A 14,374-nucleotide genomic window follows, 5' to 3' on the forward strand; every position below is an offset into this window, starting at 1 on the left:
GTTATTTGTTAAATATTTAACATATTGTTTTAAGTATATAATTAATATTAAGTGTTAATATGACAGAGTAAAAACTGTAGACACTTAATGTTAAAGGAAATATTATCTTTTTTGTTTAAGGTTATTACACTAACAGATTGAAAATATTTCAGATCATCGTTCGTAATTCAACACCTTACCTACAATTATTTAGGGTGATGACTTGAATATACAATGGCATATATAGTTATAGCTTTTTTTCCGTAAGGAAATATCAAATAAGGTACTCAAACAGCAAGAAACGTGATATACAGAAAAGGTTAGAACTTTTAGTTATGAAGACATTAACACTCACGCACGTACGTTTAAGAATAAAATAGAAGGAACTAAACAGATCTCGTCTTGGACCACAGCCCCTTTAGACGGAGAACTCAAACCCTATTTGCTGAACTGCATTGCAGGCTACGTGGTACGAGAAATTGAAGGCACTACTTTCCACCCCTTAAATATTTCTCTCTCTTATACTTATTTTATAATACTTTTTTTTTCTAATATATACATAAATATACATATGCCCACAACTCAATAAGGTTTATAGCATTATTTTTTCAGAAATCTTCATTAGATATGGAATTTTATACATTCCCTATTAAAATGAAGTATTTAATAAATTTTAGAACAAAAAAAAAAGTGACATTAAATTATGCAATGTGTGGTGCTAACAATAGCTATTATTTCTGCTTTTGACATTGTTCTTCATACATATGTGAATAAGTGCTAAGAAAAATACTCAACCAACAATTTCATATTTTAATTACCATTTGTGAGAATCTCTTCTGTAGTAATTCTTCGTTATTATTAAATTTAAAATATTGAATTAATGTTAAATGAACTAAAAGAATCAGATGTTCAATGTTGTACTGAAGTAAGCGACGTAAGTAATTTTCTGTTTTAATCTCATGTTTTTAAAATGGTAAATATTTGTTGTATTTTTTGCTTTATAGTAATAATGACATACATAATATAATGTAATAATGATAATAATAACATAGTATAATCACGATATTATAATGTACTACAACTAATCCCAAGAACAGTCAAGACCAACAAGAACTACAAGTCCCACAAAAGGACATGTTCTTTTTATGTATATATACATGTTAACATTTAAATATTAGTTTCCTTTTTCAGTCTAAGACTTTCCCTCCCCTCAATGTTTATTTTATAAATTTTAATTTAATTTTAGTATCTTAAATTTGGTCAATATGTTTCATTATTATAACTACTTCACGGAAATGAGTTGTGTAAATATTATTATTACATTACCTAAAAATTAATGTTGATTTTAAAGATTTCTGAATAACTGAAGCTTTTAACTTTGTTAATTTTCCATTTTCAAAGATGATAAGCGAAAAATGTCCATTATCCTTTCAAAACGAATGCTCAAGTGTCATATGGATCAGTAAGAGGGAAGAATAAAATAGAATTGAGGTAAAAAGATACGACGGGCGAAGAGGAGGCTAAACAGAGAGGTCGGCTACGAGCCCACATGTAAATGTATGTAAACATATTCGGACCCTCCTCCTATTCCCGGTGCGGCTGGCTAATGTAAACAGCTTCAATATTTATTCGCTAGGCCAAGCACCGGCAAACATCAACTAACCTATTCCTCACCCTTCCTATCATCCAGGAGAAAGATTCAAGGTGTACTGCCCACTACTGCGTTCCTAGTGCACTGTGCAATGTACGCCATGAATCTGATATAGTCAATATCACGATAAACCTAATCGATGTGATTTTTGAGAACTACTTTTCACTGATTTTAAACATTTGCGGTATGTAATTGATGTGAAGAATTCTAAAACTAACTAAATCCATTTCCCAATTTTTATTATTTATTATAAATTTACTTTATTTCTTAAAAATAATTTAAAAAAAAATTGAAAATAGAGTAAAAGCCACTAACATATAATGCATACCATTTCACATACCAGAAAAGGCACAGATCGTAAAATGTAAGATCATATAATTACGGCTTCGCCAAAAAAAAAACAAAAAAAAAAACAACACAATAATAGAGTGTTTAAGGCAGGATTCATACTCTCTGTATATATTTTGATATATATACAATATATTTTATAATAATATTTTGATATATTTTATAAATAATATTCCACTCTAAGTTCGTGTAATTTAATAATATAATAAATTAAGTGATAATTAATAAATTAAGTGAAGATTGGCTTGAGAATTGTTCATAATATTTCAGTTTCTTTTTTCTTTTTATCCTATTTATTTTAAAAATGATTGCTGCACATAGATTGCTATATGTCGTAGGTTATTAATTCGACTTTACAATAACATCTGTTTATGATAAATTACAGTAACATCATAGTGAATTGAATTAGTACGTTTTAATCGAATCACGTGAAAATTCCAATGCGTTCTTCCCCATCACACCAAGAAGATATAATTTAGTTTCATTCTTTTAATTCTGATAGTATTATTGATGCCTAAAGTGTATTTAGAATTTTTAAAAAATGTATTTATATGATGAAGATACGATTAATTTTTTCTATACTATTTTATTTTTATTTTTCCCGGAAATGTGTGTATAAGATTATCGTAAGAAGGACAGATTTCTCCTAAAATCAGTAAAATCATATGTGATAACTGATTTCAGAAGAAATTCTATTACACTAGGATAATCATATACAAATATACATCAATATATAATTATGAAAAAAATAAAGAAGGGAAAATTAGTTTATACGGTATATATTCACTTTTCTTTCTAATTTATTTTCCAAGATGCAAGTTTACACAGTGTAACATGAAGCCACTACTACTAAAAATTGCAAAATTTTTGCATTGAAATATATCTGGTAACTGTGAATTTTTAAACCTTAGGATTTGCGATTTATTTTCTATAATTTTTTTTTTTTAGTTTTACCTCTAAAATAGGAGTCTGTTGCTCATTAGCCTGTTATAAGTAGGAAAATTTAGCAGATTTGGACAGGTTTTTTTTTTATATTATTTAAATTAAATTGAATATGAAATATTTGAATGTCTTACGCATTTTCTTTGTTTTCCAGTCCTATCTAAAGTTAGGTACGACAAACAAGTCAGTAATAGGTGTTAACATTTCGAAAACCTTGCTTTTCTGCGAGCAAAACCACTATTATTAATTGCTTCAAAAACTAGATTTAAAGTAATAGAAGTGATTATTAACACAAAAATGACTATCACCCGATTTTTAAGTATTTTGTGCTTATGGACGATATTTACTAGTTTCAGAAAAGTTCATTAAAGACCTTGTTTCTGCGTGCTCTTCTTTTTCTTCGAAAATAGAAGAGGAAGATGTCCTCGTGACCTTATATTGTAAACTGTTTTTAGAGTTCTACTACTGGGTAGTTTCTCTACATCCTGTATCATATCATTATGTCATTATGATCAAATTTACTGGTTGTATTTTTTTATACAGTTGTAAATATCAATAAATAAATAAAATAAAATAAAAAAATAGAAGAGGAAAAGAAGATTTGTGAAGAGACTTTGGAAAGTGTGTCAAAGGGTACCGTAGAAGTATTAGGAAACTAATATAAATATTTTGAGATGTCAAGCATGACATATTTGGTCAATGTATACCATCGAGAAAAAAGTTGAATTACTTGAAAAATTGGATTTAATGAAAGAGAAATATCAGGTATAAGTGAAAACTACGGCTGCAAGACCAATTATGGATTTAAGTATACAGATGGTTTTGTTTTTCTTATCTTTACCGAGTTAAGGATAATGAAATTATTAATAAATAAATAGTTAGGATTAATAAAACTGTTACAATGTTTATTTGGTCTCAATTTTAGTATATTACTTATGATTTATATGAATTAAAAGTTGTTGATACTGTGAAAATATATAACTTACATATTGATGCCGTCATAGCCAGCTCCGATGCCAACATGATCCTCACCCGCAACCTTCCTTATATGATTTATGTGAGCTGTGAAAATGAAGAAGTAATTTAAAAAATGAGCGAAAACAATAAATTAACCAACTATATGTAATATAAAATTACCAATAACGTCCTCTAGTGTTGCAGTCTGGTTACAACTTATAAAATATGTGTAGAAATTCACCATCACCAAACCACCGTTTAAGGCCTGTAAAAAATCAATTAATTATTTTCCCATCGTTTATTGTAATGATGTTTTAAAATCATATATTCTCAATCATATATACAATATATATGGGTAATATTATGATTACTAGAGTACAACTGACTCAATTTAATTATTCATAAAAAATTCGATATTCTCCCTTTTCGAAAATAAATATAGATAACGAAATAATATATAAAAACACGCAAAATCAGCTTCCTGACTGAAAATTTCTAATATGTAAAAAATAAAATTAAAAATTTTTACTTAATGTTTGTGGTCGGAAAATAACAGCATTCTGTCATCGAATGTAATCTCATTATTGATAATAAATTGTAACTCGAGGTAAATAAGAGTGTTATCCTAATAAAATCTTTAAAAGTACTTTATCTTAAATAGTACTAGCAAAAATATGTTTAAATACTTGAAACAATAAAATTAAACTATTTAACTTTATTTAAGCCTAAATGCAAAATAAAAACTTTATAGAAAAGTAAGTATACAAATTACAAAAGTCTTTCAAATAAAAAGTTATTTGTAAAATTCCAGTTTATGCTTTAAAAAAAATTATCATATATTGAACTAAAGACTATTCACAGGTGGATCAAATCAATTGATTTTTAAACTGTTATTTGCTAATTTGAATCATTTTATTTAAGGGAAAATCGATGACTATGGATAATCAGAACAAAAAAAAACTCCCTATCGAAACAAATTTACAATGCTTTATAAACACTTTGTAAACTACAACATAATTGCAAAGTTCAACAATTGTACAAACGTCAAATACGTTCGAATTTAACATACGAATCGAGGAGGATCTTTATATATCTCATACGATTGGACTAGGAATACTGGGCAAGTAAGTTAAGAAAAAACGTAAACCTCCTAATCATTAAGTCAGTGTACTGTCTGAACTCCTATACGGGAATGACTAGATATTAGCAGACACACAGGATACCTACAGAAATAAGATTTCTCTGAAGTATTGAAAGCAGAAAAAGAAGGAAATGCATCCACAATGGCAAGAAACAGAGAAGAGGATAAAAGAGTTCCTAGAGCCTCCCCAACAAAAGTGCTTCGGCCATGTCAACAGGGGGGATCATCGCGATCTACTGAATACTACGGACTGTCTCCTTAAAACAGTAAAAAAAGCTCGAGGCCGATCAAGGATTAGCTGAAATGCGATACTCCGAAAATTTGGGGGAAAAGAAGAAAATATTTTCTCCAAGAATGAGAAGGAAACGAGAGCAGTAGCAGTCATAGTCTCCTACGTCGGTACACTATAATATGACCAAAAAGAAAAAGAAAAACCATGAAATTTTGGACAATAAATAATATATGTGGAAACCCCCTTTTGGAAGGATCCTACTTCTCAATCAAGTAAAATGGATACATTCCCAGACATTAGAAGTAGTTTGTTTGGTAAGCTAATTAGCAGGCTGTAACAAATGTCAGATTCGAAAAGGAATAGATTCAAACCCATCCGTATAGATGTAGTTTTTTCAGATATCTATTATGTTTCTCTAATTGATAATTTTTAAAGATTATTCCTCCCGTTTGTTTAGGAAGGAAAAATAAATATAAGTACTGGAAGATCGATGATTGACCGTGTGTAATAACAAAAGAAAGATGGTCCGGGGACAGTTAAAGAAAAAAACACTCAGTCATAAAACTATTTTATTTGAGCTTAAATAGTTTTATGGCTATTTGAGTTTTACTTTTTCTTTGATTGCACTGGGAACTCCGGGGATTCCTTCCATTTTTCATAATAAAAGTGTGGTAAAACCCAAAACAATATCTAGGCAAGTGTCTGCAGCGGTCTAAGATCGTCCAAATCTTATTCTTACAAACGGTAAAAGTAATAGCTGGCGCCGACTTACCAAAAGTTTGAGAATGTAATCTGGTACGTTCCTGGTGGAGTTGCAGAGGGCGAAGGCCGAAGAATGGGAGAAGATGACCGGCGCAACCGACTCATTGAGGGCAGCCTCCATCGTCTTGAAGGAGGTGTGGCTGAGGTCCACCAGCATACCCAGTCTGTTCAGCTCCCGGACTACCAGCTGTTGGAACAAAAAAGTCATGTAATTACTTGATATAGCAATTTTTAAAAATACTTAAATCTATACAATGAAAATCCCAAGAAGAGTATAGGGCTTGGTATTTTATACTGTTACATCGCCAACGGGAACATAGAAAAGTAAAGTGGTCAACACCCTCTCTAAGCCAATAAAAAAAATTATCTTTTTCACGCAACACAGGGTTACATGCTCAATTTACAAAGGGTGGGTGGTTCCCAGGAGGACCCTTGATTCCATTCTAAGCTGATCAAACATAAATGAAACAAAGTTTTAGGTCACAACCGGATCTGAAATTGAACTTCTGTAGTACATTTTATTAAGTCAAACTAGAGAACGTTATAATAAAAAAATTACTAGTTTGAAGTTTTACTAAATTTTTCCAATAGTAACACTAAGTTAAATAGAAATGTTAGAATAATTTAAATAGTTTATTTTAAAACTCAAAACATTCGATTTAAATCATACTAGAAATGACGCTCAAAAATAGAATTTCAAAAATAAAACGAGTCGTCAAGATTCACAAAAAACCTAATTGTTAATGTATTTTTAAAATATGCAAATTACCGGTGACAATAGATCCAATCCTCACGAGGGGTTCATCCAACACCTTTGGCCCTAGTTAAAGTAATTATCTAACCTCTGATCCACATCCACATCCACAACTCAACTACAATACAAATAGCGTAAGCACTATCCTATCATCCTTCCTGTTGGATCTCCAACATTCCTTAATAAAACCTCTTATCACCCTCCTCACTAGAATCCTACAGAAATTCCTTTCAATCTTACACGATGAGTGCAAAGTCCCTAGCCATAACCACCGTATTTCCTCACAACAAGCTGATAGATATTGCCCTGTTTACAGAAACTCACTTTACTCAATGGTTATATTTCTACATAGGTGACTACATTATTTATATATCAGACTTTATTTATAATCCATAAATCCTTAAACCATTCCCTTATTCCTTCCACTCCCACTGACGCTATTCAATCAACCTCTGTTATCATGTCAACTCGTCGTTTCTATTTATAATTCTATTTATTATTAACAGCTGTATACTGCCATTCAATTCCCGTTTCTACAACCACCTTGATTTATTATTCCAATTCTTCTGATCGCGCTTCCTTGCTGAAGGAGACTACAATGCCAAACATTAATGGTGGGGATGTCAAACATCCAATACCAGTAGTAATATCCTTTCCCGAGTCTCTACCTCTTATATGCTCTAATAGTTATTCTACCCTCTTCCCTATAATCCCTACCTATTGGCCTACATCCCTCAAAAAACGAGCTAATATCCAGGATATATTTACCACATCCCAAATTTTCTCTTCCTGGACCATTATCGAATCACAAGATGACTTTTCCTTAGACCGTAATCCAGTTATTCTTTTCTTACATTCGAACATTGTTTCCAAGCCCTCCTCTCCTGCTTCTTACTTTGTAAAAAATCACGTCATTCATCAGGATCTCAATGTTCTATATATTAGCGAATTGGCCAGAATCAGATACCAATTCTTCCATGACAAACTTCCTGACCATCAAACCCACTTGTGTCTAACCTGGCTTATCCTTCATTACCCGATAATCCGCATAGGCGTCTGAAAAGAAGGTCTTTTCTGGAAATGTTATTGGATTTCTATCAAAGGGTAGATTCTCCACATGTTTGTGTCACGCCATTTTACAACAAATATCAAATTTACTGGTTGTATATATCTTAATGCATCATATATCATAGTAATAGTAATCTAAATATAATGTATATTCAATATTTTAAAATTATTTTTTCAACTATTTATGTTCATTGTGTACCTAGGTTCATAATATTATGTTAAAAATTATCCATAGCGAATTGAGAAAATTAGCCAAGTCAATAGGTACGGCATGGACTAGTGCCCGATTATTATCTTAAATTTCAATTATTAATTCAGGATAAAACAATAATTTAAATCAACATAATATATTGAGTTTACATTTCAAGTCAAATGATTGAAAAGATGTTACATTCAATTGGTGGAATCTAATTAAACGGAGATGGAACAAAGAGGAGGTAGGTTTTAGGAAATTGAAATAGAGGAGACAATACCCTGCTTTCAATAGAGCAGGCCGGCATTGGCTCAGTCCTATCCTATCAGATCTCACTAGGTAAGTGGTCAATACAACGCTCCAGTTGTATGGTCTACACAGCCGAGTTATATATTAGTAACAAAAACTATTTATTTTAACTCCATGTAGATTTAAGGAATTCTTATATATAATTGTTTCACGAGAAATAATTTTATGAAACCCAAGATTATAGTTTATCAGCTGAATTAACGATCACTAACAATGTCTAGAAATAAATAAGTTAATATATGGATGAAATTTTAGTTAAGTTTAAAAATAATTAGTTCATTTAAAATAGCTCAAATAAAATAAGGAAACAAAAAAGAAGGAACAAATACTAGGTTAATAAAATCCGTATTTCGGAGCTCTATTTAAGAAATTATTACTTGTTTGAAAAATGTATCAATATGAATTTATACATACATAAAATGTAAAGAACAGAATATTATAAAAAAATAAAATAAAAATTTGAACCACGTAGAATTCAGTTTAAATTCTATATAATTGTTTGATATAAACAAACACAATACTATTATGTAAAATGTTTACAAATAAAATCGAAATTATACACAGCTCTACAGGAAATGGACCACTTCCAACATGATTTTTCATTTAATATAATTTTTTTCCAATTTCTTGAGATTGGTATCTATTTATTAAATAAATAAAGTGCTATCCTTTTTTAGTTTCAACACTCTTTATTATATAGATATAATAGTATCATAACGATCATTTAAACGAAGAGAGAGTTTGTTTATATAATAGTGATAGTGTTGATTAATCGAAAATTAAAATTAAAAAAAATTATTGAAGTTTGAAAAGAATAGGATGTTTTTGACTTATAATTGATGACAAGAGCAGAATAGCCTTCAAAACATTTTTAAATTTTTGATGTGGGGTGAGAATTTATAGTTGAATATTGTCCTTGAGGATGGCCGTTTTGGCCGAAACGTTGGACTATTGATATAATAAAGAGTGTAGAAACTAAAAAAGGATACCATTTGATTTATTTAATATATGATTTCTCATATATTTACATTTATTCTTAAAGTGCTATAAGGGTTCCAACCATATTTTCAAAAATCTAATTAAAAAGTTCAAATTTTACTTCACTCTTTTTTACTTAATATTCAATTATATTTATTAAGTTTATTTCCACATTTTATTTTCATTCATATAATTACTACTTTGTTATATTCTTTTTTCGTACGTCTATTTCAATATATAAATACTTTCTCTTATAAGTGTTAGTCCAATTATCATTTAATTTTTAGACAGATGTTAGCCTGACCAGTGTGTGGCAATGATAAAGGTGAAAATATTAAAAAAAAAAAAATCAAAAACAATAAATTAAATATAACAATAATAATTAAATAAAAGTAAAAATAAATTAGAAGGGTAATATAGTTGGAATCTTGTAATACTTCTAAATTGGGTTCCAGATGATAAAGTAAAAAGCCTCAAAACGCTCAAAGTAAAGAAATGTAAAAATAAGAAAAGTAAAAAATTATATTGGAAGAGATTTAACTTAACTATATATAAATAAATTAATCTTCCATTGTAAAGGAAGCAAGTTGAGGTAATTGAAAAACTAAATAAAAACCATATAACATTAAGAAAAATAAAATAATGAAACAAGTAGAGAAAAACAAATAATAATAGCAATTAAAAGATGTCACGACAGTTGAAATGTTGGCTGGTACATAAAAGTGTCTCTTGATAAAAAAAATTAGATAGCTTTAGAATGTACATATCTTGATAATATATGTTATTTTTTAAAAAATATTTATCCAAGAACAGTAATATTTATTAAAGTTTAATTTTTTTAAATATTGATTTTAGCATTGATTATTACTTTCCTGTTTTGTTTTGTTATATACCGGTTTAAATTTAATGTTTTTAAAACAACTTTATTCAGTATTTTATAACTAATGTAAGCAGGCAATTTACATTTTTTTGATTATCTAAATCACAATAAGTAATGTGTCAACTACTGATAAACAAAAAATAAAGTAAATTGATCCTTAAGAAAAGTTATATTTTTAACGATAAACTCGACGATTTGTAATAAAACTAATTATCATTTTATTGATTTTAATTTCATCATCATAATTTTATAACAAAAAAAACTTAATATTATTTCCTTCATGTAGTCTTGGAGTATTCGAAAAAAAAAAAAAAAACGAACAAAAAAAATGTTTATTATATAAATATCGTTAACTTCAACATTTTTCTAAAATATAACAATTTTTAAATCACATTGATTTCATTCATCATCATACTAGCACTGCTGTGTCAATAAATATTTTTTTGTACCAATGACTCCACTCAAGAAAAGCACAATCGTTCTAGAGTTTATTAATACATATATGGTTACATTACATTAATTATTAAAATTACTATATGATAAGTTATTATTAGTAGGAATAGAAATGGTAAAAGAAAGAACCTACCTTTCCAAAATGAGATAGACCCTGGTTGTCATCCTCCCCGTGACAACACCCGGCCCTGAAATAAAAATATCATTATATTTATTATTTAATTTATTCCTGCGTAGATATGATTTATGTATTTCTTAGAATATATAATTACTTACCAAGGGGTGTGACAGGTGTGGGTGAGAGTGAGGTACCTAGCCCCGAGGCCGTAGAACATCCTGAGCACCCCTAAGGAACTTCCCAAAGAGTGACCTCCTTCAACCCCGATCAGACTTGCGATCCGTCCGCCACGATGAGCCTCTCTGATACCTACAAAATGGATAAAAATGGATAAATAAATATGCCACAATCATTTGTGGTATCTGGGGGGTTATCCTGCAAGTAACCAATCTATTCTAATAAGAGCTGGGAGGGTCAAGTTTTTATAACGCGGGGCCACCACAAAATAAAAATCAATAAAAAAAAATCAGGAATTCCTCAAGTTTGTAAAAAAAAAAAGTGTTTCCGCTAACAGTTTAGAAACATTTAATTTCAGCTAGTTATACTCAAAGTTTAATGAGGAGTGAACAACTATTGAGTGTTACTAATTATTAATATTGTTTATATATGAATTTCGATAGTACACCCTGAAACAGCAAATGAAGCAAACAATTATGTCTGTTTTCATTCCAAAGCAAGCAGGATAGGCAGGATAAACAAAGTATGTATACAATTAATTATCTAGAATATATAATATAATAAATTACTCTAGAATATATAATATTCTGATATATATATAGGAAATATAAATATTCTGTAATATATAGGATATATAAATATTTATCTTCTTATAAAAGAAGATAATATGTATGAAGATAGATTTAAGTTAAACTAATTCATTAGAGATATTTTAAATTAATAATTTCCAAAGTTTATGTAGCTTCACTGTCTGTTATTAATGTTTGTTCATAAGATAACGATTGTTGTTATAATTTCATTTTCACATAAAATAGATTATTTTATATCAACCATGAATATTGTATTATTTCTTATGTTTCCTTTGACCGAATCACACATATGAAATATATTAAAATACGTATTTAAACTAGACATAAAAATGGGTAGCAACATTAATATAAAACATAAAAATAAAAAAAATCAATCTTATAAAGTGAAATTATTTATTAACTAATAAGTGCTTCAGCCTCCACTGACTCACTACCAGTGATGCGGGAGAGAGACGCGCTGGGATCTTTTGAGCTCTGCTCTACCCCTCACACATGGGGGATAGAGTGGGCTCAGGGATCCCCAGGTCGGTTGTGTAAATACTGTATATATTATTTTATCATTATGTTATTTTATTTTTCATACAGATAGTTTGATTATGTTCATTTTGTTTATTCTTTTGTTTGTATAGATTTTAAGAGTTTTTTTTATTTTAGTATGTATGAGATCATTCATCACTATTACCTATTGCCCACAACTGTGGGACAGATTGTAATAACTATCAATAAATAAAAAAGTATTAAAATAAATGCTAACGCAGTCCAATAAAATTGGTACCTACAAAACCAATAAATTCACAAATGTTTTGTATTCTTCGGTTAGGAAACATCGACAGGTCTTATTCTTCATTAAAAATGCAAATGGTAATAATTAATGCTAATATCCACCCTACTTTGAGTCGAAATTGATCCTCACTCATTTCAAAATAGATATTCCTCTATCATTCAGTAAGGTAATACTTCCTCGCCCCATTTTATAAGTAAGCCTTCCAGTTGACAGTTTGACTTGCTTCAATTTTAACGGTTTTCAGAAAAATGCTTATAATACTTGTTTTGAGTTGCAAAATTTGAACATTTTTTTAAAGTATGGCATAAATATAAGTTTCCAAAAATTTACATTTTGCTCATAACCATTTTTCAATACCGAATTCTTATAGAATCGATATCGCAAATACAAAGAATGATTTAATGGATATATCCTCTCACTTAAAAGCCTCATATATAGGTTATATGAAATAAAAAACTAACTATTTGATATCTATGATGACCAAAACATTTATCATACTGGCGAAAAGAAATGCGTATGAAGCGGCACAAACTCATGTTAGAACAGACCTTTTATTTATGCTTTTTTTCGTCATTTATCATGATTCGTCATATAACATTATTCTAGTTTATGAGATCTTTGGTTTTTTAACGATATATAATACGTCTAAATTATCACTCTTTCCCATTTCTTTCTTCTTATATTTTTTTTGTTGAAAACTCGAATTAGACAATTTTTCTAAATCTTAGACACTTTCAAAAACAGTCATAGTGCACAACAGGAATCTTATGAGACACAACTTTATAACTTTCAGCTTCATAGGGTTTGTCATCCCCCACGCTAAGCTTGCTTCCTTTTAATTTGCTACTGTTTCGTTTCTATCGGTCAAATTGTTATCCTGTTGTGATGTAGCCAAAATCCCAAATCCCCAAAAACCGGTCTATCTAAAACAAAAGTAATTTTTCGAAATCTGACAAATTCTTGAACTAAGTGCGTTCAAAAACAAACTGTTTATCTTTGTATAATAAATAAATATGTACTGTTACAACCCATGAAGAGTCTGAAATGTATAACTTAGAAAGGAAGTAATGTTATTAGACCGACGGTTTTGCAAGAAGGTGATTCAGTCAGAATCAATGGAACCTACTTTATGAGGCTGGGTTGAACCCACAGGGTTGATACACAGCTACAGTAACAGACTAAATTATTATCGGTCCCAACCGGGTTCGAACCACGTTCCATGCCAATGATCCACCCCATTTATATAATAGTATAAAATTTACAATGGTTTAATCAGAAAGTTGTTAAAAAGTTTAAAAATGGTCAGATTATAAACGAGTTACTGTAATAGTGTTCGTAAAAAGAAAAATTGGATATATACTCAACGATTTAGAATAGCCTTTATATAAGGCGTAAACTGATATAGAGTCCTAGGTTCAACAAATAAATCGCTGAGTGTTACAGACTGCCCGCCCGCAGTTCGTTAGCGAGACAGAAATACTCCAGTCAAAGGGTCGGCTGGAGTCCTAACAAGGGCTGTTATATTGCCCTATGTGGCTCCAGTTGTCTTCCATATGGAGTTTCTAGAGAGAATATGGAGTATATGTATGTTCTATTATATAAGCTCAATCTTATAGTACATTTTTATCTTTTTCTATAATACTGCTTTGTATTAAGTAATTAGTTAAATTTTCAAACGATAAAGAATATATATTAAAAACTTCACTGCAGACGACTAGATTATTAATTACAGTTTCTCTAGGTGCTTTAAGAAATAATTAAATAAAACCTCCTAGTGTCGCATGGTGTAAGGATAGACATCGGTCACGTGGCCTCTGAAAGTCACCAATTGCTATTTTAGCCAGAATATGTATTCGTTATGTTTTTCTGGCATTCAGTTAATATGTTTTTAATTTACATACCAAGGGGGAGAAATTAGCTAGGTGCATAAATAAAAATTAAATAGGTTAAATATAAAACAAAATAAAAGTAAAATAACGGATATAATTAAAATAATATGCTGAACAAAATACAATATACTAAATTGAATAGAAGTATAAATGTGTTGTAAATTTATAT

The 14,374-nt window shown here is 29.5% G+C and overlaps 1 protein-coding gene across 5 annotated transcripts in view; it reads right to left on the bottom strand.

The window, feature by feature from the left end:
* The window catches only part of LOC106677413 (dipeptidase 1), a 485,353-nt gene that overhangs the window by 29,118 nt on the left and 441,861 nt on the right, over positions 1 to 14,374 (bottom strand). For all 5 annotated transcript variants that reach the window (XR_010842948.1, XR_010842947.1, XM_067045594.1 and 2 more), the window contains 5 exons: positions 10,924 to 11,074; positions 10,781 to 10,835; positions 6,023 to 6,199; positions 4,058 to 4,142; positions 3,907 to 3,982 (listed from right to left, as the gene is read on the bottom strand). Coding sequence is in view for 3 of the 5 variants with exons in the window: in XM_067045594.1 (XP_066901695.1) it covers positions 3,907 to 3,982; positions 4,058 to 4,142; positions 6,023 to 6,199; positions 10,781 to 10,835; positions 10,924 to 11,074 (544 nt within the window). In the remaining 2 variants the exon portion in view is untranslated. The remainder of the gene's footprint in view (positions 1 to 3,906; positions 3,983 to 4,057; positions 4,143 to 6,022; positions 6,200 to 10,780; positions 10,836 to 10,923; positions 11,075 to 14,374) is intronic.

This window comes from Halyomorpha halys, unplaced genomic scaffold (assembly GCF_000696795.3).
Source record: "Halyomorpha halys isolate HHAL.00 unplaced genomic scaffold, Hhal_1.1 Scaffold98.1, whole genome shotgun sequence".
Taxonomy (NCBI): domain Eukaryota; kingdom Metazoa; phylum Arthropoda; class Insecta; order Hemiptera; family Pentatomidae; genus Halyomorpha; species Halyomorpha halys.